This window comes from Vespa velutina, chromosome 6 (genome assembly GCF_912470025.1).
Source record: "Vespa velutina chromosome 6, iVesVel2.1, whole genome shotgun sequence".
In the NCBI taxonomy this organism is placed as follows: Eukaryota; Metazoa; Arthropoda; class Insecta; order Hymenoptera; family Vespidae; genus Vespa; species Vespa velutina.
In genome coordinates this window covers 5,199,461-5,220,989 of record NC_062193.1, presented here as the reverse complement: position 1 = coordinate 5,220,989, position 21,529 = coordinate 5,199,461, and the positions used below count along the sequence as shown (strand labels likewise).

Genomic DNA, 21,529 nt, shown 5'->3' with positions numbered 1-21,529 from the left:
AAATTTACATCATTCTATTTTATATAGTTTCATAATCTTATAACCATTATTTAACACGTGCCATAACATTGATAATTTTAAAACATATCAAGAAAAATACATAGTTACTATTACATAGATATTAATCAACTGTAAATTGCATTAGCTATATGTTATATATAAATATAACATATAGTTAGTCTTAATATTAAATAAATCATTTTTATTAGACTTTGTCATTTTTTGACAAGTCTATTTGCATCCAACATATTATGTAATACAATGTAAATGCACATTTCTACATCAATCATGTACCTTACATAGATTTGCATTGTCGCATTAAATGCATTATATTGATTATAATAATCTTATTATAATAAAATGAAAAAAAATAATATTCTTTTATGTCGATTTAGAAAAACTAATATTTTTAACTTCTCTATTCATTCTTATTTAGAATATTGAAATATTCTTTCCTACATACATATTATGAAATAATTATTTTTTTTTCTTTCCTTTTTGTAAGAATATAAAACAAGTTTGATTTATATCGCGACATTATAATGTAAAAATATGAAATAATAAACAAGTATACATAATGTATGACTTGTTTTACAGAAATTATGAAAAATCTAACTAATAAACTCTGAATATTCATCACGCCTTCCAAAAATTTGGATTTTGTTGTAATCTTCTTTCAAAAGTTTCATACCATCCTTGTATGGTAGACAGTGGTACAAAATTTTCTGTAGAATTTGGAATTATTTGTGCTTGAGTTACAGAAAAACTGGAGACATAATTTAAGAAACTTGTAAGCATTTTTTGTACAAATTCTACGAAAGAATTTGTTGCTGCTTCAGAAACAGTAGCAGCTTGTTGCTCTATTACATTCAATGGTTCAACAGAAATTCCAATTTGTGCTACATGAGATATCTTGCTAACTCCAAATATTCCTAAATTACTATTTTCAAATTCATGATTTTTCTTCAATGTTGATATTTTGAAAATGGCAGATGGTTTAACATTTGAAATAAATCCTAAAAATTGCCAGTTTGGTGGTGCATTTGAATCTGGCCAACTAAAATATACTGGAAAAAAAAAGAAAGTGAAAAATTAATTATAATTTTTACAAATAATTAACTTTATTAAATATTCTTAAAGTTATTGTTGTATACCTGCACCGCCCATTCCATCAGGAAATGGAACAGTACCTGTAAGAAACACTACAATATGATTTATGTTATCAGCATCAGGTACTGTAATTAAAAATTGATTTTCTCCAATTTGTTGAAAATCCGTCTGCACCTAAAAGACGAAAAAATATTCATAATAATTGAATATTTTTTAAATGTGGAAAAGATGTTAATAGCCAATAATCAATTTGATAGAAATTAAAATTCACGTATTTTTTAAGTAGACGTAAATATTTCGATCGAAGGATATTAATGATATCAGAAAAAACGATAAGTATATTATAATTGCAAAATATACTTACTAAACGACCAGATACGATTATACCAAGCATCATGAGACTGCAACTAGATCATTATAAGATAATTAGGTCATCACAATATAATATAATATAATGATTGAATAATATTTTTCATTAAATGAACGTGTTTACGACGTTTTTACAGTTTCGATAATGCGAACGCCGCTACAGCGATTTGTCATAGAATATGTAATTTGTAAGATCGGATGTCTCGACGAAAAAAAAAGAAAATCAGAATCGAATATTTTGGTCAGTTTACAAGAATCGTATACACCTTATTTGCAATTTACAAAGCATTCACAGGAAATAAGATTCAATGAGAATGTCCATAGGAATATCATGCTAACAACCAATCAAATGTGATCTTTTCTAATTGTCCAACAAAAATAGTTGGCAATAATTAATAAGATTGTGTTTAAATTTTATCAAAATAATATTGTAATAATTAAAACAGTAATAGTATTTTTTTTTTTATCAAAGCTTAGACAACGTAATTTGAAAAATTAAAGGTTAAAATCATGAAACTATTTGTATAATAAGAAATCAATGAAAAAGAAGATATTATTTCTGTATAACAGTTAATAAATGTAAACTAATTTATCATTTTATCAGATCAATAACAAAGAGAGATTATTTTTTATCTACAATTATAAGTATTTACATGAATACAATGAATAATTGACTTTCGATAAAAATCGAGCTTATATTTCAAAACTTCATGAATTTTAAACAATAAGATCAATGGTCGCGCTAAGAAAAGCTAAAGAAAAAAAAAAAAAAAAATCGTTTGGATTCTTTGTTTGTACAAAACATGCTGCGTACGTAAAGATCGCACGATAAGAAAGTCGTATGACGTCGTATATACTCATACAGTATGACAATATATACACATGTCACATGATATAAGTATGTGTCATAATAACATATAATTTATAAACGATTGTATCATCTCAGTATCGGCTTCTTCGTCAGAAAACATTTTATCAAGATATTGTAACCTTTTATCCGATATCCTATTTGTCATCTTACCACTAGTCTCGTTAATACGTCGTCAATTCGTCTCTTTGTATTTTTGCGTTAAAGTAAAAAAGGGGAAAAAAAAAAAGAAAAGAAAACGAAAAAAAAAAGAAAAAGAAAAAGAAAAAGAAAAATAATTTCTTTTTAAAATACGTTTAAAAATCTATATAAAAGTCTCCTTCGACGCAAAAATGATTCTTCCCTTGTTTAGAGCGAATTGAATTTCTTAAGACGCCCACTCTATTAGAGGACGACGTAAAAGTAAGATTCGATCGACAAAGCGTAACAAGCTAGCGATACCATATTTGATCAAAAACCGCGTTCAACATTTTGCACATGGGACTCCCTTTTACTACGGAGGCAAACGGAGGCGATTAAGAATCGATTTGAAAGGTTATCGTGTGCCAAGAGTAGTAGAGAGGAGTGGAGAGTCAAAAGGGAAGTGAGGTGAGGAAAGGAAAGGAAAGAAAATCAAACGTCATCTCTACCCCTTCTCTTCTATTATCGCATATCATTTTCGAATCCTTGCCGCTACTTCAGGATAACTTCGATTGATTCAGAATAATGAATGATCAAATCAATGTATTGCTTCATACATATAAAAGGCTCTTCGCTTACACGATATTTATATATGTGATGTGATCTCATGAGGAATGACACAAATGTAATTTGCAGGATATAAAATTCGAAAAGCAACGTGTCCGCCCCACTATCCAACCATCAACCATCATCATCATCATCATCACCACCACCACCACCACCACCACCACCACCACCGCCACGACCACCACCGCCATTACCACCACCTCTTCCATCACCTCCATTGCCACCACTATCTCGTGGCCCCCTACCATCAAGATACTAGAAGCAAGTAGTACTAGATGCTCGTTGTGGAGGAGGTGGTAAAAGGGAGTGGGGCGAGGGTCTCATTGTTGGAAGTTTACGTCATTCCTTGAAAAACCAGTTGTTTTGAGTCGGTCGGTGCGCGCGGGTAAGCGAAAAATGTCGTCCGCTGTTCGTCTTTGATCTGAAATCTTTCTCATTTATCCGAAAGTCGTCCCTATATATATATACATATATATATACACACGCACACACACACACACAGACGTACATACATATATATCATACATACATATATATATATATATGTATATATATATAGAGTTTCTATAATAAACGGAAATATCGTACAAGTTTAAAGAACGATTGTGTTAGACGGTAATCTCTAAAGCAACATTTCTGTGTAAGAGACATATATACACACACACACACATACACAGAGAGAGAGAGAGAGAGAGAGAGAGAGAGAGAGAGAGAGAAAGAGAGAGTATAGGCACGACCGATATAGTTCACGTTAATGGCTATAAGACTATTTGTAATATATTCTTACAGAAATTCTGTTTATCTCTTTTTTTATATATATATTCATTTCCACTTCATTTACATTTTGCGATTTCATAGAAATTTTTTACTTTTTGAAATGCCCGCCATTTTAAAACCGGAAATCTATATCAAATCAAAATTACTTGTGAATCCTTGTTTGCAAGTAATTTAATTCTTCTTCTTTTTTTTTCTTTGTCTTTTTTTCTTCTTGTACAAATTTCAAGTGAATTTATTCAGTCGTTCGGAACGATAGAGAGAATATACACACACACACACATACATACGCACGTACGCACGCACGCGCGCGCCAAATACACACACACACACACACACATATATATATATACACACAGCAGAGAGAGCAACACGCATACATTTTAGATTTTGATATGAAACGTAAAGATCGAACAAGTTTTTTGGATATCTCAAGTAGTCTCGGAGATAATCATTTGTTAGACATTTCGTTTTATCGAGAACGTAAGGAACTTGTTACGGTCGTGCCTAAAAAAAAGAAGAAAAAAGGAAAGGGATAAAAGAAGCGGGAGCAAAACATGTCAAGCAGCACGATGCGCTTTACGGTAGCGCCAGCTTCTGGTTCACTCGTTACTAACTCTTTGGCTCCTGTTTGACTCAGAAAAGAGAAGTGTGTTGTTGGGATAAACGCGTCGCGTGAACGTGGATATTTTATATAGTTAGAAATGTTGTCAGTCGATTTAACGAAGCTTTCTTGATAATATCGCACGTTTGACGTCCAGCTCCCGCTGATATCCGGCGACACGGTCTTTCATTTTAAATATAACGGTGTATAAATAAGTATGAGCAATAGCAGAGAATACGCGGAGCTCCCGACCGTATGAATTTTTTTTGATACGCACGTTTGGACTATCGATCATCGCTGATATTTTCTCATTTCATCGAGGATCCAAGATCAAGGGTGCATCAAATGCGTTCAATATTTATGACTTTTTCTTTGACGTTTACCGTATATGTTCTTTGTGCGTGGGTATGCAGTACCGAAACACCAAGGTTAGTGCGCTGCTAGACCGTCGCTTTTCTATCAAACGATCAGGAGTGCTGAGTTACGATTTATCGTGATCGTTGCTCTCTCTCTCTCTCTCTCTCTTTCTTTTTTTCTTTCTTTCTTGCTCGATCTCCTTTCTCTCTCTCTCTCTTTTTCTTTCTCTCTCTCTCTCTCTCTCTCTCTCTCTCTCTCTCTCTCTCTCTCTCTCTCCAAAAGCGTCTTCTCCTACGCACCTTTTCAAATAATATTTCCAGCTGTAAACGCGTTAATTACTATTCTTACTTAAGAATTTTACGCGAATCTAATCTTTTTTTTTTTTTTTTTGAACACCAGTTTTGTCTATCACCATTAATTTAATTTTGTTTATTGATTTCAATAATATTCTTTCATTCTTTTTATATATTGTCATGCATTGTGATAAGAGAAAAAGAATATTGTGCTTCATTATTTTATTATACAGGAACACTTGAATCCAAAGTCTGTAAAGAATTTGGAATATACCTTTGTTTTCGGAAGAACGTATTTGGAATAAACGAGTTCTCTTAAACGATGAATACTTGTTTTGTACTGGCTAAGGGCTGCTTAGTTTGCCGCTTGACCCAGTTTAGTAAGTAACATTTAAAATGATATATATGCATTATCTATGATAATGACTTTATGTTTTATGTAAAATAGAATATGTCTATCATGTGTATATGTATATTTCAGATAAAAAAAATATACACAATGCTGTTCTTCCCGAACTGGTTACAGCCGCAGGACATGCTGCACGATGTTGAAAATCGTTATGGGATCAGTACAGATTCCTGTATAATGTTTGAGGAGTTCTGCATATTTGCCACAGAACTGGCACTTCTGTGCGAACGAGGGTACTGCTAAAACTTAAAATATATTTATTGTTCTGTGATATGCATATATATAAATATTCAATAATGTCAGATAATTTTTACAATAAAAAAGAAAGAATAAATAAATAATCGTTTATGTATACAATAATAGTTTTTGCTCTATAAAGTCAATAATCTGTTAAAAATAAATCTTTGTTGCAGGCAGAAAATATTGAACATTTGGTTAAGATAGCTATGAAGATATTTTAATGATGATGAAACACAGTGTGCTGTTTTTCATTGCAAGAGGATTTGATATTTGGAAGTATGTGCAATTTTTAGATAAATTCTGGTAATAAGTAACAATGAAAAGTATCCTATTACCACACTCCAACACCACTTTTCCTATATATATAAACTTTACTTTGATATATGTATATGTATATATATATATATATATATATATATATATATATATATATATATATATATATATATATTCATGTTCAATAATCATAAAACAAAAATATCAAATCCTGCTGCAAAATGTGTAATATTGTTTGAGTGTTGTTGAGTGTGATAATATTGGATCACTATATAATGCTTAAAGAAAAATTACTCATTATATTTATATTTAATTATAGAACAGTCGTTCCTATGAGCACCTCTCATTTGTTACACTGTGATGGAAAGGATACTAATTATAAAATTGGTTCAAGTTAGTATATGTAATATAGTATTATAATTTTTTTTCTTTCTTTTATAAATTAAAAAAAGAAAAAGAAAAGGAAAGAAAACAAAATAAAATACAAGCTCAAATTATTAATTTTTCCAGAGAGAATGGCATATGAGGTATTTTTGGGTGGCTCTTGTAATCCAACCACCTGGAGGTCAGAGATAGCAATACCGACACTTCAAAGACTTGGAATTACTTATTATAATCCTGTAAGTTTTATTTCTATTAGGATTTAGAATTATGCGTAAAACTGTTAAGATGTTAATAGATGAAATATATTGTAGCAAGTATCACAATGGGGTCCAGAGCTTATAGCTCAAGAATATGAAGCAAAACAGACAGCACGCGTTTTGCTTTTTGTAATCGATAATCAAACTCGTAATAGCGCCGGAATTATAGAGGCAGCTCAATTGGCAGCAACTAGGAGTGAATCTCTGATTCTTGTAATTTACCCGTATCGACAAGATCAGACTATACTCGGAGAAAGTGTTTCATCACAGTACGTAATATAAATTATTTCTAAGGCGCAACAACAACAACGTTAATTAAATATTAACGTTAATTAAATATAAACGTTATTAATATAATATAAATATAAATATTTATTAGGGAATACTATGATTTAATGAATGGATTACTTGTACTTCAATACTTTATGGAAAGACACAGGATACCTATATTTGAAAGTGTATCGGTCGCTCTAAATTGTACATCTAAGGTAAAAAAAAAAAAAAAATATAAAGAAAATATATGATGATAATACGTGAATCGTATAATATTAATATATGTGAATTTTTTTAGATTTTGCGCGAACAAATAAACGTACAGGACTTACATGCTGATGATGGAGCAAGAACTATGAGAATCTCTCTAAGTCAAAATGGGTCCGATATAATGTAAATATATATTGCAATTATGAACTTTTACTTGATAAGATATCAATATGATAACAATATTTTTAACAATATATTCAATTTTTTTTTTTACAGAATGTTAAGAGAGATTTTTAAATCTTTGGACATTAATGATAGTGGTACAATAAATTTAAAAGAAGTTAGTACACATCTCCATATATTAACAAATCTAGGAATAAATGAATGGTACCTTATTATTTATAATATTTTCAGGCTTGGGTAGCCTTACAGACAAACACAAAATGTAATGTGTCAGTTTCAGATCTGTTCAATGCTGTAAATAAGTCAGGTAATATATATATATATATAATAATAATATATATATATATATATATATATATATATATATATATATATAAACTTTATTCATAAACACTATTCATAGTATAGTTAGGACTATTATATATTTTGATTTGCAAAAATATTTTTAATATTTTATAGAAACGTACAGAAGCGTGATCGATGGATTTCCAGGGAAAGGTGATCCAGCAGAATCGCGGATAAACTTCGAACAGTTTTACTCTTTAGCCAGCGAAGCTTCATGGCGGATGAAGAATAATGGAGTTTCTTGTGAAAGTGAGATACCTTCAGTTTGGAGTATATTATGTAGGAAGGCCTCAAAATTTCTGCGCAGAGCTATTGTACACCCTTTTAATCGTTTCCTAGGTATATTCATGATTTTCTCTGCAACTTCCCATAGTCTGACTCGTATTTCACACATCTACCTTCAATTCTTATCACGATCTCGCCGTAGAAGTAGCTTCTTATCTCGATCGTTTAATATATGTAGCTCATTATTAAGAAAGAAAGTACATATATTTATAAATGTACGTGTACACAAACTTTTTAGATTGGACTAACTCCTTAATACCAGAGTCTGAGAAGAGAGACCTGTATGTTGGAGTGGTCAGTAAAGATCTGTTTTGGTTAGAATCTTCTGCAGCTCCATTGATTGAGTGAGCATTAACAATCTCATGAATATTTTTGTTAGAGTATTCGCGGCTTCCTTATAATTAACACATTTTTAAGGTCTATGGGTTTGACTCTATATCGACCAAGCCTGAATGAGTACAACATAAGGGTATTGCCACACGAATTACAAAGGATGAAAAATTCGCGGTTAATCCTATTAATTGTACCGCAGCACTCTCGTGGCATTGCTATAATGGCATTAGCAGCTCACTTGATTGGAATACGTGCTAAGCTTGTCCTGTGTGTTCAAATTCTCCCCGAGGGTTGTATTATTTCTGGTGAAAAGGTGAGATCATTATTATTTAGAGTTACCGTAATATTTCTTTTATTATATTAAAAATTTTTAAATATATTATATTCTGATAAAAATTTAGTTAACCGAACAAGCCACGAAAGACTATAATCGGGGAAGGATGTACCTGTCGGACTATGCAAAGCGCGAAGGTGTACCTGTTTTTCAGAATATCGCTGATGCACTGCAACATGCGATACAGCTAGTTCAAAGTCCCTGTTGACTTAACTCCTCTTCTTTTTTCTATTTTTTCGTACGAATAAGATCATAGATTCGACGATTAATTTATTTTTATTCTACGATGTCCAACTACCATTTGAGATTTACGGGACAATGGGTGGAGGCAATACAAATTGTTTATCATTCTTGTTTCTACAAATATTAACTAAAACTTATATTATTATTACTGACATTTCAAGATAAGATATTGTTAATATCTCATTATATAGCGCGATTGTTTTTCGTATAAAGATATGATTTTTTTTTCTTACACTTTTACTATTGACTAATATAGAATAATATACTGTGCGCACTACTATAGGATCATGAGATTTTTACAATTAAAAAATATTTTTTGTTTCATACAGCAAAGCAAAAGAAATGGAATAAATGTTTATGTTGCTGTGTTTAAGAAGTTCAAAATTAATATTTATTATATATTTTATTTTTTGATAGAAAATATATTTTTTAATTACAATTTTATATTTTATTTCAAATACATTCACTGTTGTATTTCTTTTCTTTTCTTTTTCTTTTTCTTTTTTTTTTTTTTTTTTATTTTTATTTTGTAGAAACATTAGTGAAAGTAAAAGAGTGCAGCTAATAATTTTATTTTATACGTTTTTTGCTTCACGAAATGACTTTTTTTTTTCTTTTTTTTTTTTTTTTTATTTTTTTTTTTTTTTTTTTTTTTTTTTTTTTTTTTTTTTTTTTTTTTTTTTTTTATAAATGGCGATGCAAATAATCTCCTATGGTAGATGGACACATTTTTTATAGTAATTTAACTTGCAAGTTTTTGTAATCTTGTGGTAACTGGTTGAGGATTGATTTGATATACGTGTACATAGACTATTAGTTATTTCTAACGATCTAATGATAATTAATCTCAAATTTGATGAAAAGATTGTATGGGAGGATGGTATGTTTGCTCGAGTTGAGTGTAAATCTCCATCGTGTACGTGAATAAATATATATGTACACATGGTAGCATATCTTCTTATATTATGACATACGAAAAGTTTCATTTGTCATAATTAGCAAAATGAAAATTATAGGCAACTAGAATTTTTATGTATAAAAGAAAAAAAAAGAGTGTAATTACTTATTTGTAACTTTTAAATTGTTTGAGGCTCAGAGACCTTATTCACAAATAGACATTGCAAATGGCTCAATACAGAAGAGTCATTTATTATACTCCTCTTTTGGAAGTATTTTCATAATATCACACATTCTTTTTTTTCTTTTTTTTTTCTCTTTATTAAAGAAAATTATTTTTACGCTTTCCTGACATTTTTCTTTGAAATGTGTAAAGACCGAAAGTGTAAAGCTTTTATAATGAACAGTAAAACAATCTCTGAACATATATATGTATGTATGTATATATATGTATATATATATATATATATATGCATATGTGACCAAAATAAAAAAAAAAAAAATTATTTCTATTACTGTTTTGGAAAAAAAAAAAAAAAACAAAAAGTAAAACCCCTTCAACTTTTACTTTATTTCAAATAAAAATTGCTCGTAGATCTCAATATATTAAATTAAATAATTTATATCACTGTACTTTCTCATCTTTTACTTTCGTCGAATCTTTGTTCGTTTTATTTTGAGTAGTTACCTTTTTCGCATCGGTTTTTCCACCTCTGTAATATTGTAATATAGTTTTAAGAGACAACAAGACAGGAATCATTGCCGGTAAAAATAAAGGTGTATATACAGCATATCTGAAATAAGATATTAAAATTTAAATAAAAATTTGTTGTAAAAGAGAGTTAAAAAAAAAGAATAGCTTACTTTTGGTCTTCTGGAAAATAAAGAAGTGCTAACAAAGTTGGATCGGAAAAAGCTTCTTCGGCAGTAATAAATGCATCTTTACTGAGGATAAAACCATTCATAAGATCACCATGTCTAAGGAGTTCAGCAGAACGTTCCACCAAATCTAACGCAACTTTTATTCTATTTCCTACAACATCTGTAATAACGATACGGTTGATCTCTGTGAGAAGTTGAGCTAATGATTGCAATGTTAACTTAGCAGAAGTTAACTGTTCCATGGCACGAACTCGCAGCAAAGCATCTACTTCCCAATCACGTGATTTCAATCCAACCAGTGGTACTACGGTTACACTGCTTATAGGCTTCTGAAATTATAAATGAAATATTTTTATCGGTCAATTGACAAATTGTTTGTATTTTCAAATGAATTACCATTTCTGGAATGCCTAAAAGCAATCTTAGTTGTGCAAGAAACGTCCCGATGATAGTGGCTTCGTCGGGAATAATGGTAGTAGCTTTACCACGTGCTGCAGCTTCGCATGCTTCAAATGAAGGATTAGTGAGCACAACACCACCCCATCTAATATATATATATATAATTTATATTAATATATACAGAGAAGAGAAAGAACAATATATCGCTTTTGTAAAACTTATATACCTTGGAGATAAAAATGCTTCAACGCCACTATCAATCGTTGATTTGTGACCATTACGCGTATAAATGTATAAAGGAGCATTATCACATGGAACTATGTATGCTACAAAATTTATGCACGGATGAAGACTCACTTGAGATGCTAGAATTAGAAAATTGATGTTTTTCTTTTTATAAAGAAATACAGAGAATTACTCGGATATTTCTTTTAATGATTCATCGAAAGTTTTACCTAATTTTTTTTCTAATGGTGTTACAATATGTGGTAAAACATCTTCCACCAGACCATAATGTCTACCCTGCGAGCTACTGTCGGGAACACGTATTGGATTAACGCCTAGTGGTAATAAATATAACCACTGTGACTTCACCGAAAAATTGCTTACCATCGACAATTGATCGAGGAATGGCTCTATGTACTCTAAATAAAATAGACATTTATTTATGAACACATGCTATATATAATAATCGTCTATGTGAATGATTATATAATATACAATAATAATATATACCCTCGGTCATTGTCCGAAGATCCCAATTGACTTTTAGTGTTTCAGGATCGGGATTCACTATAGTTATTAAAACATCATAAGCTGAACTAGCAGGAAATCTCCGTCTATTTTCTTCGTCAAGACTGTAATCTGTAGGATTTGTAAGCGCATTTTTAGTAAGATTTAACGATTTCTCACGAAGGATCCATTCGGATAGCACTTGTACCAATTTTTCATTACCTGAAAAGATTTTGATCATTGTAACATTGTGTACTCATTGTGAAATACAAAATTATTGTTAAAAATAAGATATTACTTGTCTCGATAGAGAAGTATATAGTCCTTTTAGAGCCAACGAGTACGGCATCATTTAGATTTGGAGATTCTAAGAGCAAAAGATTGCCTACATCCAAATCGAAGGTAGAAGCAATTTTTTCCGACTCGTGATGGGCGAAAGCTAATGCCAAAAGATTGCTAGATACCACTTGATATACAACTTCCAAATCGTAAATCTCTGAAATGGTGGAGTAACATGATCGAAAGGACAATGAAGAAACTAATCAAACAATGTATTATGTATGTTATTCATAAATGTCTCTTTAAATTCTATACACGAAATTCAACACTTGTGTCATACATTAAAAGAGGTCAATGTAAAGAACATACCTATAAAGAGATCAAAAGATCATTCTATTCACGTATTTTAATAGGAAGTTAGTTTCGACTAACAAGGACCCTAATAATAAATGAATTCTAAAAATATCTAAATATGTTATACAAATACCACTGGCTTCGAATGTTCTTCTTATTTCTTCAGTTAATGTAATTGCTCTTTCATCGGTGAGAGCAGCAACAATGATCTTCGTTTTGATTTTAATTTCCAAATTTGATAATTCATCGATTCCAAAATAGGGAAGTGCCACCCGTGGTACAGTTGTCATGTACCACCATAATGGAACACCAATTCCTAAGAGTATTACCGCGAAGGATATGCTGGCATATACTCTATATTTTTCTGTAAGAAAAATCATAACATATAATTAAAACATAATATTCGAATCATTACATCGATCATTACAATATCGATCGAACATCAAAATAATAAATGAGACATAGAACGATAAACATATGTATAATTTTTATGCATACAACTTTTCCATTTTTATTGCGTAAAACTTATCGCAAAAAGAAATTGAATTTTATATAGCCAAAATTTTGTGAGATAATACGACATGATCGCGTTTTTATCAATAAACGATATTACAATTGTTTTATTTTATTTATTTTACATCGTCCACCATGGCCTTGGCAAGAAACAACAAGTGTTTCTTATTCGCCACGACAACCTTCGAAATGAATTGAACTAGGTCCAAATCGGTTGCAAGTATTCTGGCACGATACGAAGTATGACGTTAGTTAAGTGTATTAGTCGAACTTGTACAGTAGCAGTGTCACTTCTTCCAGATTCAATTTTTAATTAATATAAAAAGATGTTCCGAATATTTTCTTTTTTATATTTGAAAAGCGATAATTTTACTGTGCACTTTAAAAATAAATAGAGATGTACAAATAAATCATTTGCATGTTATAGCTTTTTTATATTTACTCTTTATACAGGATAGTGATATCATCCTAAAACGTGTTCATCCATTGAAAGAAAATTATCTTTAAATTTATATTTATACGGCTACGAAGAATGGATTGTTTCATCTCTATTAAAAATATAATTGATTGATCGTTCAAGGAAAAAGGTATGCTACTATCTGTCTATTTTAACTAAACGAATGATTAGTTCCTAATATTAACAGATAACATCTCGATGAGTTGCATTAATAAAATCTGAAATCTCTTTATTTCACATTGAATGATCATTAAATAAACGTACAATAAAGCACGTTGTCTTTAGCAAAATTTTAAATTAAAACGGAGTTTCATCATTCATACAAAGATACACCTACGACATTTGAATGTCTCCCTCTTTATCTATCATATGTTATCCCTTTATATTTATCCTACAGTAAAGTGTCATTGTGTGATAATAATGTTTGTATGCGAAGAGATAAGAATACATGTAATAAAAGTATGAATTATAATTCATACTTCTTATTGACAAATTATTTAAAGAAAATAATAATTTTGTGTTAGCAAATACATAATTAATAATTAAATTAAATTTGAAGCTTCATTCGTTTTGATCTTAATTTGAAAAATGAAATAGTGAATTTGAAAATTAAATATGATTTATTTTACGTTCAATCTTTTATGTGTGCTATTCCTTGTTTATATGTATATTACGTAAGAGCATACGATTTCCATCGTTAATCAGACAATGTAGAATGATAATTTAATATAATCCCACATGAATATAGACCTGTCTTTCTTTCATGATTACACGTTATACCGTATATTTTAAAAAGTAACAGATTCATATGGATGAAAAATTTGATAGGAATATTCATCTTTGTTATTGTCAGGAGATTGAAAGTCAAATGTCTGAACAGACAACTCAAATTATGTGCATACATGAAAGCGTATAGATATGTAAAGTTATTCCAAGGAAAAAAAAAAAAAAAAAAAAAAAAAAAAAAATGTATCCAATTGATCTATCCTCCTATCTTTATACTTTAAGTTACAATATGCGGTATAATTTTTTTTTTTTTTTTTTTTTTTTTTTTTTTTTTTTTTTTTTCAATATTATAAATATATAAATGTACGTAGAAAAAAAGAGAAAAAGAGAAAGCCAGAGAAAAAAAAAATATATTGAATGAGATTGATAATATAAAAATACTATAGTCGATCCTACATCGTATTTTACGAATGACCTGATACCTCAATGACGCGTTATTTTCTTACATGGCACGTGAAATGAATAATGGAAAGAATAACTTGAATCAATCGAACGAGGACTTCCGATGTATAATTCGAACACGTAACGATAATGAATGCGATCGCAAAGTTCACGCGCGTTCATATATTACTGAGTTCATTAACACATAGAAGACGCGAATAATTTTATTCATTAAAAATAGCCTAACGTCAAGATCTCGTCAAGGTATCGTTTGTTTTATAAACTTTGTCATCAACAATTGTTTTTAAATAATTTTTTATTAAGAATGAAATAATAACTTCTTTCCTTGAACATTCATTATCATTACTTTATTAACATATTATTTTGTCGGGATTTAAACATGAAGAAATCTAGATTTTCTTTTTATATCTTTTTTAACAGTTCGATAGATTTTAATTTCAATGTCAATAATGAATTAGTATTTACTTAGTTGGTCCAAAAGATAAATTGATCAATGACAATGTCATTAACGATCAATAATACTTCGAACAATTAGTGAATGACAATGAAACTCTTGTGGGTGATATCAGTTTCTTTTTTTATAATTTTTGAATTTTGAACGTTACTTTAAATCAAATGATAACAAATTAATATTGATACGATTATATTATATACGTTCATTTCAAAATTATTACGAAAAGAAGAAGAGATTTAGAAGAAATATTTATCTCAACGAATTCGACGAAAGTTTTCTAACTAAATGAAGCAAAATATCTTTAAAATGGTGAATAAGTGACTTTGTTCATGTAGCAGAAATATATAAGTAATATTTGAAACGATTAATAAGATTGAACATAAACGTTAAATGTTTTACGGTTTTAGTCGAGTCTTTTTCAAACTGATAGAAGTTAATAAAGGTAAAAACTAAAATGATAAGAAATTATAATTATTTATGATCACGAATTTTTTTTTTCAAAAATTTTTTTTTCAAATTTTTATGAAAATGAAAAAAATTAATATATATCGTATATTAAAAAAAAAAAAAAAAAAAAAAAAAAAAAAAAAAAAAAAAAAAAAAAAAAAAAAAATCCAAACGTACGAAGAAAGATTATCCTTTTTTCTTTTTCTTCTTATTTTCCTACCTAGAAGGAAAAAATTAATGTATTGGAACATTATAAAAAAAAATTTTCTTTCGAACTTTCTTTCGTCAGATAACAAAATCAAAGAAAAAAATATTGCCCATAAAACCTTCAACATAATATAATATGAGACAACCGGTCTCATTTCATTGTTCAGCGAAAATAGAGGGTTTTCCCACTATATTCTGGAATGATATATTATCCTCTCTGTAGCCGGTACTTCTTTTTTTTTTTGTCCTTTACCTTGAAAAGGATGACTATGCTTATCGATAAAAATCCTTAGGCCGAAAGAAATTTAAGATCAACAGCTGTCTGTCAATGGTTTTCATTGTCTCTTTGGTAAAGAAAGAGTAAAAGAGAAAAAGAAAAAGAGAGAGTGAGAGAGAAAGAGAAAGAAAAAGAGAAAGAGAGAGAGAAAGAGAGAAAGAAAGATAAAGCGGGAGAAAAGAGGAGAAGAGAAAAAGAAAACAGGAGAACGAGTTAAGAGAGAGGAAGAGGGGTGATACTTGAATTGCTCGTTTAACTCTGGTGCCTTTGCTTCACGTTGACCAGTATGCTTCCAACGAATGGAAAGTTAACGTTCTATCGTCTCAATCGTCTTTTTTTCATTCATTGTAAATGTTTGCTTAAAGTGTTCGCTCTTTCTATCGTAAGAAAGAAATCAATCGTTCATAATTAATAATACGATATAGTTAAAATTCGTATTACCGGTTTTGAGATATATCGATTCTCACTGTTATAATCATTTTCATGTAAGTTTCATCCAACGTAGCTTCCTTCATCGAGATGCATTCCTTACGAGTTATAACTGTGTGCTGATATTATTTTTTCCCTTTTCTGCAAGAAGAATCGAAGATCCAAAGGATTTTCCTTCGAATTTTAATATCAGTGAGTGTGTTACATGTTAATCATACGGTGCAAATCTTTTTTCTTTTTATCGTTATATCCTAAAAATGGTTTTTTTTTCTGCCCCCTTCCCCTCCCTCCCTCCCCCTCATAAGATATTCCTTCTCTTCTCTATTTTCTGTCTTTATATGAGAAAAATTTATAGCGCAATTAATGTTATTTTCAATCTTATTAGAATCATTATTATAACAATGAAAGACGAACGATCCATCTTATCGAACAAAAATAATAGCATTTTATCTTAGAACTTATTTCTTGTCCCAAATGATCTTTGTTAAGCTACTCTTGATAATATTTCTTAACCAAAGAAAAACAAAACACTAAAACAAGAGTTCTAATCTATTTTTGGTTCACCAACATAAAACGTTTAATTCGTTTTGCAGGATACATGTAGAATATACGTGTAAGTAATACCGCAGAAGATGAGAATTTAACCCTTTGCACTTTCAAGAATGCTCGACAACAATACATCGTATTCTCTGTTTATATCTATTATATTACACTTGTCTATTACATTATATTGTTTTTATACGTGTCTTTTACCATGTAACTAAAAACGTGTAAATCGTTTTGAACCTATAAAAGATTAATAATTTTATCTTTCGACTCTGTCTGTTTTACGAAATATATTTTTTTCTCATCGTCAAAATATTTTTTTTCTTTTTTTTTTTTTTTTTTTTTTTTTTAATGTATTTCTAATCTTAAATTTAACTTCCTAATGATTTCATAAATTTTAATTATATAAATGTTCTTTTATAATTATCGTGCGTCCAAATCTTTTTTTTTTATTTTCTATTAAGAAATTGTCCTTACAAAAAAAGTAATCAAAATCGCTTTATTCGATCTCTTTTATTTAATGACCGATAAAAATGTAAGACGCGAAAACCTATTAATGTCATATTACGTTATTGTTTATAATTCCTGTAATCATTCATTATCGCGTATTTAATAATTTTAGTTCAATTGCATAATTTTGACATTGATCATCGCTTTCGTTGTATTTATTTCCATACACGACGATACGTATACAATGTTATTATTTTGTGAAATGAAAAAATTTATCATTCATTTATCAATGATTGTTATTTCATATCAATGAATTTCAAATTATTCTTAAATATTGTTATTTTATTTTAGTAAAACATTATGAATACGATTGCAATGGAACCAGAAATTACCGTCACGACGGCTAGAGAGTAAGTAATAATTAATATAAACGATGAATAATGTATTTAAATAATCGCATTATTAACATTATAAACATTTTAGGAAAGAGCCACATTTGGGTAATCTTCTTATACGATTTGTAGCAATATATTGGAAATCTTTTATAATTGTACTATGGCCATTGATTCTATTGCCATTAATATTTATAAAAACTGAAGAGGTTCGTAATATTGTTTGTACAATTTAATTAAATAAAAAAAAAAAAAAAATAAATAAATAAATAAAAAATTTATGTAAAGCGCGAAGAGGATATAACTAAATGACTGATAACGTTTTACTATACATATCGTTTACCATAGTCATTATAAAATTAACCAAACGTACGTGTAGTCTTAATTAAAATAGATTAAGTTAGATAATACATAAGTAGATTGTTATCTTATAAAGATACGAAATAGACATATCATCGTCAAATATTATATAATCAGCTAAAAGTATTTGATAAAAATCATGAATAATTTAATCGATAATTAGAATAACTTAGTTTGCGTAGCGAATTATGATTGAGGTCGAGAAAGACAATTTTACGAGAATTTGTAAAAATAATTTTTACGGGAAAATGTAAAAATTCTATAATGATTCACGGTTTATAATATCATAAGTATCAAATGTAATAATAATTATTTTTAACTATTATAGGTATTGGCCATGCGATGTTTATACGTAGTCGCTTTGATGGCAATGTTTTGGGTAACAGAGGCTCTACCATTACCCATCACAGGTCTCATACCCGTGGTATTTTATCCTCTAATGGGTATTATGAGCACTAATGAAACTTGCCTTTGTTATATGAATGATACTACAATGATGTTTCTTGGTAGCTTGGTTATCGCCGTTGTTATTGAAAACTCTGGTCTACATATGCGCATTGCTCTCTTGATCATAAAAATAATTGGTTGCAGTCATAGAAGGTGACACTATGTCTTTCATTAGACATCGTCAGTATCGTCTATAGTTACATTTACAGTTATGAGGATATTATCAATGATAATACATTTTTCAGGTTGACTTTGGGCCTCTTTTTCGTGACGATGTTCATTTCTATGTGGGTTTCTAATACCGCTGCTACGACGATGATGATACCGATTATGGAGACGGTACTCTTAGAACTTGAAGCAGTAAGTAACGTTCATTCACTTTTTAGATTATTTGAATTTAATTGAAACGTTCGATATATTACAGCAAGGACTTGGTAATATGTTCATTCAAGAGAATGAAACTGAAATGGCGATTTCACCTATGTATGTAAAATATTATTTATATATTTCTTCTTCATATATATTTAATAATCTATCTTTATATATTGACTTTTATTATAGTTCAAAAAGACCGACACATAGTACAATGGTTTATTATTTGGTGGCAGCTTATGGTTCAAGTCTTGGTGGTATTGGTACGATAGTAGGAAGCGGAACAAATTTAACTTTGAAAGGATTTTTCGAAACGTAAGTATTTTAAATTTTAATAATAGTAATTTTCTTAATTATATCTTTGGACTCCATTTATATTTCATCTTTCTCAGACGTTTTCCGAATAGTCCAAGTATAAGTTTTGCCTCTTGGATGCTTTATTCTGTACCACCAATGTTACTGATGGGCCTTCTGTCCTGGCTATGGTTACAAGTGATGTACATGGGTCTATTCAGGCCAAAAAGCAAAGATGCTAGAGCGATTGATATTGGTTCCCAAGGAGAACGTGTTGCTACAGAAGTGATACAAAAAAGATACAAGGAACTCGGACCAATTTCGTGGCATGAATCTGTAGTTGGAATTATGTTTATAACTGTAGTACTACTTTGGTTCTTTAGAAGTCCTGGATTCATGAAAGGCTGGCCATCTTACATCACGAATTTGTAAGTATAATTTCTTATTGCTATTGTATCAGTCCTTTACAAATAGCATAAATAACGTTTAAAGTATTTAATATAACGATGGACTGATTTTCTGACATCTTACAAAATTACTCTAGCTTTATTTTGCAGGCCAGTCAAGGATTCAACGGCGGCTACGTGTCTGACGATCTTATTTTTCATACTTCCAGCAAAACTTGATTTTCTACATGCCTTTGATAAGGATCCGAATAAACGTCCTAAAAAACCGTCGCCTGGTATGATAACATGGCAGACGATACATCAAAAAATGCACTGGAGTTTGATACTGGTGCTTGGTGGAGGTTTTGCTATATCAGCTGGTAGTAAATTATCTAGATTATCAGAAATCCTTGGAAATTTATTAACAGGATTGAATTCTATACATCCAATAGCAATATTGGCTATTGTTTGTATATTTGCAGAAACTGCAACTGAGCTCACTGCAAATGTTGCTGTTGCAAATATCATATTACCAGTATTAGCAGAAATGGTAAGTAAGATTGTAATAAATTTAATAAGGTTTAAAAAAACATTATCATTAATTATTTTCCTATATTGTTTTAGTGTGTGGCACTACAAATACATCCTTTGTATCTTATGCTTCCAGCAACTATATGTTGTTCATTCTCATTTCATTTACCAGTAGGTACACCACCCAATGCCATTGCCAGTGCAGCAGGACATATAAGAACAAAAGATTTTATAATTGCTGGGATAGGTCCAACTATTATAACACTCATTATAACTATAGGAGGATTTTGTACTTGGGGTACATATGTATTTAATTTACATGAATTTCCAACATGGGCTTCGCAGAATAAAACAATGTAGATTTGCTTTTTATTTAGTATTATTCATATTAAACTTTTTTTAAAGACTAAATTAAATTATATATAAAAATTTCTATATAATATAATTATCTAGAAAAAAAAGAAGAAGAAAGAAAAAAAAGAAATAAAATAATATTACATTATGGTTACTTTATAAAAAAAGAACATCGTGAAATGGTATTACAGAAGCTTAACTTAATAAGCCGACTAGAATCTTCATATTATCATATCAAAATAAAAAATAAGATAAATATAGATACGATTTATTTTTTATAAAAATATTAAAATGTTTAACTGTCTGTATTAAAAATAACAAATATATTTGTTTGTTATATCGATATTTAATAAGCACTTATAATTGTGTATATATAATATATATAAAAAAAATATATATATATATATATATATTTTAAAAACTTTTATACGATAGCTAAAATAAAAATGTAATCGAACAATAATAAATAAACATTGATAAGCGACTTAATCCATTATAATATTTAATTTAACAATGTAGAATTGTTAAATTAACAATAGTATATATCTCTTACCATCTTTACTGGAATCATAGTCGACAGTTGCGATTGGTTCTTCCATTTTCAATGCGTTGCTAATTACAAATTTATAAAGTTCTTCATTTTATCTTTTTTTTTTTTTCACTGACACAATTTAAAACGTTTAAAATATTATACAAATACACTGACGCGATGAATAAATTTGAAACATTAGTAAAACACATTAGAATATAATAAACCTAACCTTTACTATGTAAAATTCTTAAATTGTGAATTTATGAGACAATAAAAAAATGTTTAAATTGATTAAATTAAAATGATTAAATTAAATATTATACATACAATAATATCATACAAAAATTAAAACTTATTACTTCAATTTACTGTCGTTTACTATCTTACCACAAATTTCATCGCACATAATATACATCACCTCTACATACATGTTCTATAGTACGTACCACGTGAAGT

General features: G+C 29.3%; 3 protein-coding genes across 6 annotated transcripts; 1 reads left to right on the top strand and 2 right to left on the bottom strand.

Annotated features, from left to right (window-relative positions):
* Window positions 1-142: 142 nt before the first annotated feature.
* Window positions 143-3,234, bottom strand: LOC124950083 (protein OPI10 homolog). 2 transcript variants are annotated; one of them, XM_047496257.1, is made up of 4 exons: window positions 3,107-3,234; window positions 1,475-1,517; window positions 1,155-1,284; window positions 143-1,067 (listed from the first exon to the last, which is right to left on the bottom strand). In XM_047496257.1, exons 2-4 carry the CDS (start codon window positions 1,505-1,507, stop codon window positions 637-639), a joined length of 594 nt encoding a protein of 197 aa, XP_047352213.1. In that variant the 5' UTR covers window positions 1,508-1,517; window positions 3,107-3,234; the 3' UTR covers window positions 143-636. The 2 variants fall into 2 exon arrangements, with proteins under 2 accessions (XP_047352213.1, XP_047352212.1); XM_047496256.1 differs by lacking the exon at window positions 3,107-3,234 and having other exon boundaries at window positions 1,475-1,668.
* A 558-nt stretch (window positions 3,235-3,792) lies between these two features.
* On the top strand, window positions 3,793-20,893 carry LOC124949820. Its single transcript, XM_047495546.1, has 26 exons — window positions 3,793-4,900; window positions 5,356-5,502; window positions 5,604-5,764; window positions 6,367-6,440; window positions 6,558-6,667; window positions 6,743-6,957; window positions 7,068-7,176; window positions 7,260-7,354; window positions 7,448-7,511; window positions 7,586-7,661; window positions 7,814-8,038; window positions 8,223-8,328; window positions 8,402-8,630; window positions 8,719-8,854; window positions 10,524-10,556; window positions 12,115-12,206; window positions 12,699-12,803; window positions 17,763-17,815; window positions 17,889-18,006; window positions 18,486-18,757; window positions 18,850-18,964; window positions 19,029-19,087; window positions 19,166-19,291; window positions 19,369-19,698; window positions 19,828-20,206; window positions 20,281-20,893. Exons 3-26 carry the CDS (start codon window positions 5,622-5,624, stop codon window positions 20,545-20,547), a joined length of 3,531 nt encoding a protein of 1,176 aa, XP_047351502.1. The 5' UTR covers window positions 3,793-4,900; window positions 5,356-5,502; window positions 5,604-5,621; the 3' UTR covers window positions 20,548-20,893.
* LOC124950079 (GPI transamidase component PIG-S) lies at window positions 7,760-21,529 on the bottom strand. Of its 3 annotated transcripts, XM_047496244.1 has the most exons (10): window positions 21,095-21,529; window positions 16,422-16,550; window positions 12,571-12,801; window positions 12,103-12,300; window positions 11,808-12,026; window positions 11,528-11,716; window positions 11,299-11,437; window positions 11,070-11,217; window positions 10,656-11,002; window positions 7,760-10,585 (listed from the first exon to the last, which is right to left on the bottom strand). In XM_047496244.1, the coding sequence occupies exons 3-10, from the start codon at window positions 12,725-12,727 to the stop codon at window positions 10,417-10,419; spliced, it is 1,566 nt and encodes a 521-aa protein (XP_047352200.1). In that variant the 5' UTR covers window positions 12,728-12,801; window positions 16,422-16,550; window positions 21,095-21,529; the 3' UTR covers window positions 7,760-10,416. The 3 variants fall into 3 exon arrangements, with proteins under 3 accessions (XP_047352200.1, XP_047352201.1, XP_047352199.1); XM_047496245.1 differs by lacking the exon at window positions 21,095-21,529 and having other exon boundaries at window positions 16,422-16,665; XM_047496243.1 differs by lacking the exons at window positions 16,422-16,550; window positions 21,095-21,529 and having other exon boundaries at window positions 12,571-13,542.

Coding starts and splice junctions, on each gene's coding strand:
- LOC124950083 (XM_047496257.1), bottom strand. CDS start 1,507: ATGATGCTTGGTATAATCGTATCTGGTCGTTTA. Junction 1,285..1,474: donor TAATCGTATCTGGTCGTTTA/GTAAGTATATTT, acceptor TTCGTCTTTTAG/GTGCAGACGGATTTTCAACA. Junction 1,068..1,154: donor TGATGGAATGGGCGGTGCAG/GTATACAACAAT, acceptor TTTTTTTTCCAG/TATATTTTAGTTGGCCAGAT.
- LOC124949820 (XM_047495546.1), top strand. CDS start 5,622: ATGCTGTTCTTCCCGAACTGGTTACAGCCGCAGGACATGCTGCACGAT. Junction 7,355..7,447: donor CAAAATGGGTCCGATATAAT/GTAAATATATAT, acceptor TTTTTTTTACAG/AATGTTAAGAGAGATTTTTA. Junction 19,088..19,165: donor GAAATGGCGATTTCACCTAT/GTATGTAAAATA, acceptor CTTTTATTATAG/TTCAAAAAGACCGACACATA.
- LOC124950079 (XM_047496243.1), bottom strand. CDS start 12,817: ATGATTTTTCTTACAGAAAAATATAGAGTATATGCCAGCATATCCTTC. Junction 12,301..12,570: donor AAGAACATTCGAAGCCAGTG/GTATTTGTATAA, acceptor CCACCATTTCAG/AGATTTACGATTTGGAAGTT. Junction 12,027..12,102: donor ATACTTCTCTATCGAGACAA/GTAATATCTTAT, acceptor AAATCTTTTCAG/GTAATGAAAAATTGGTACAA.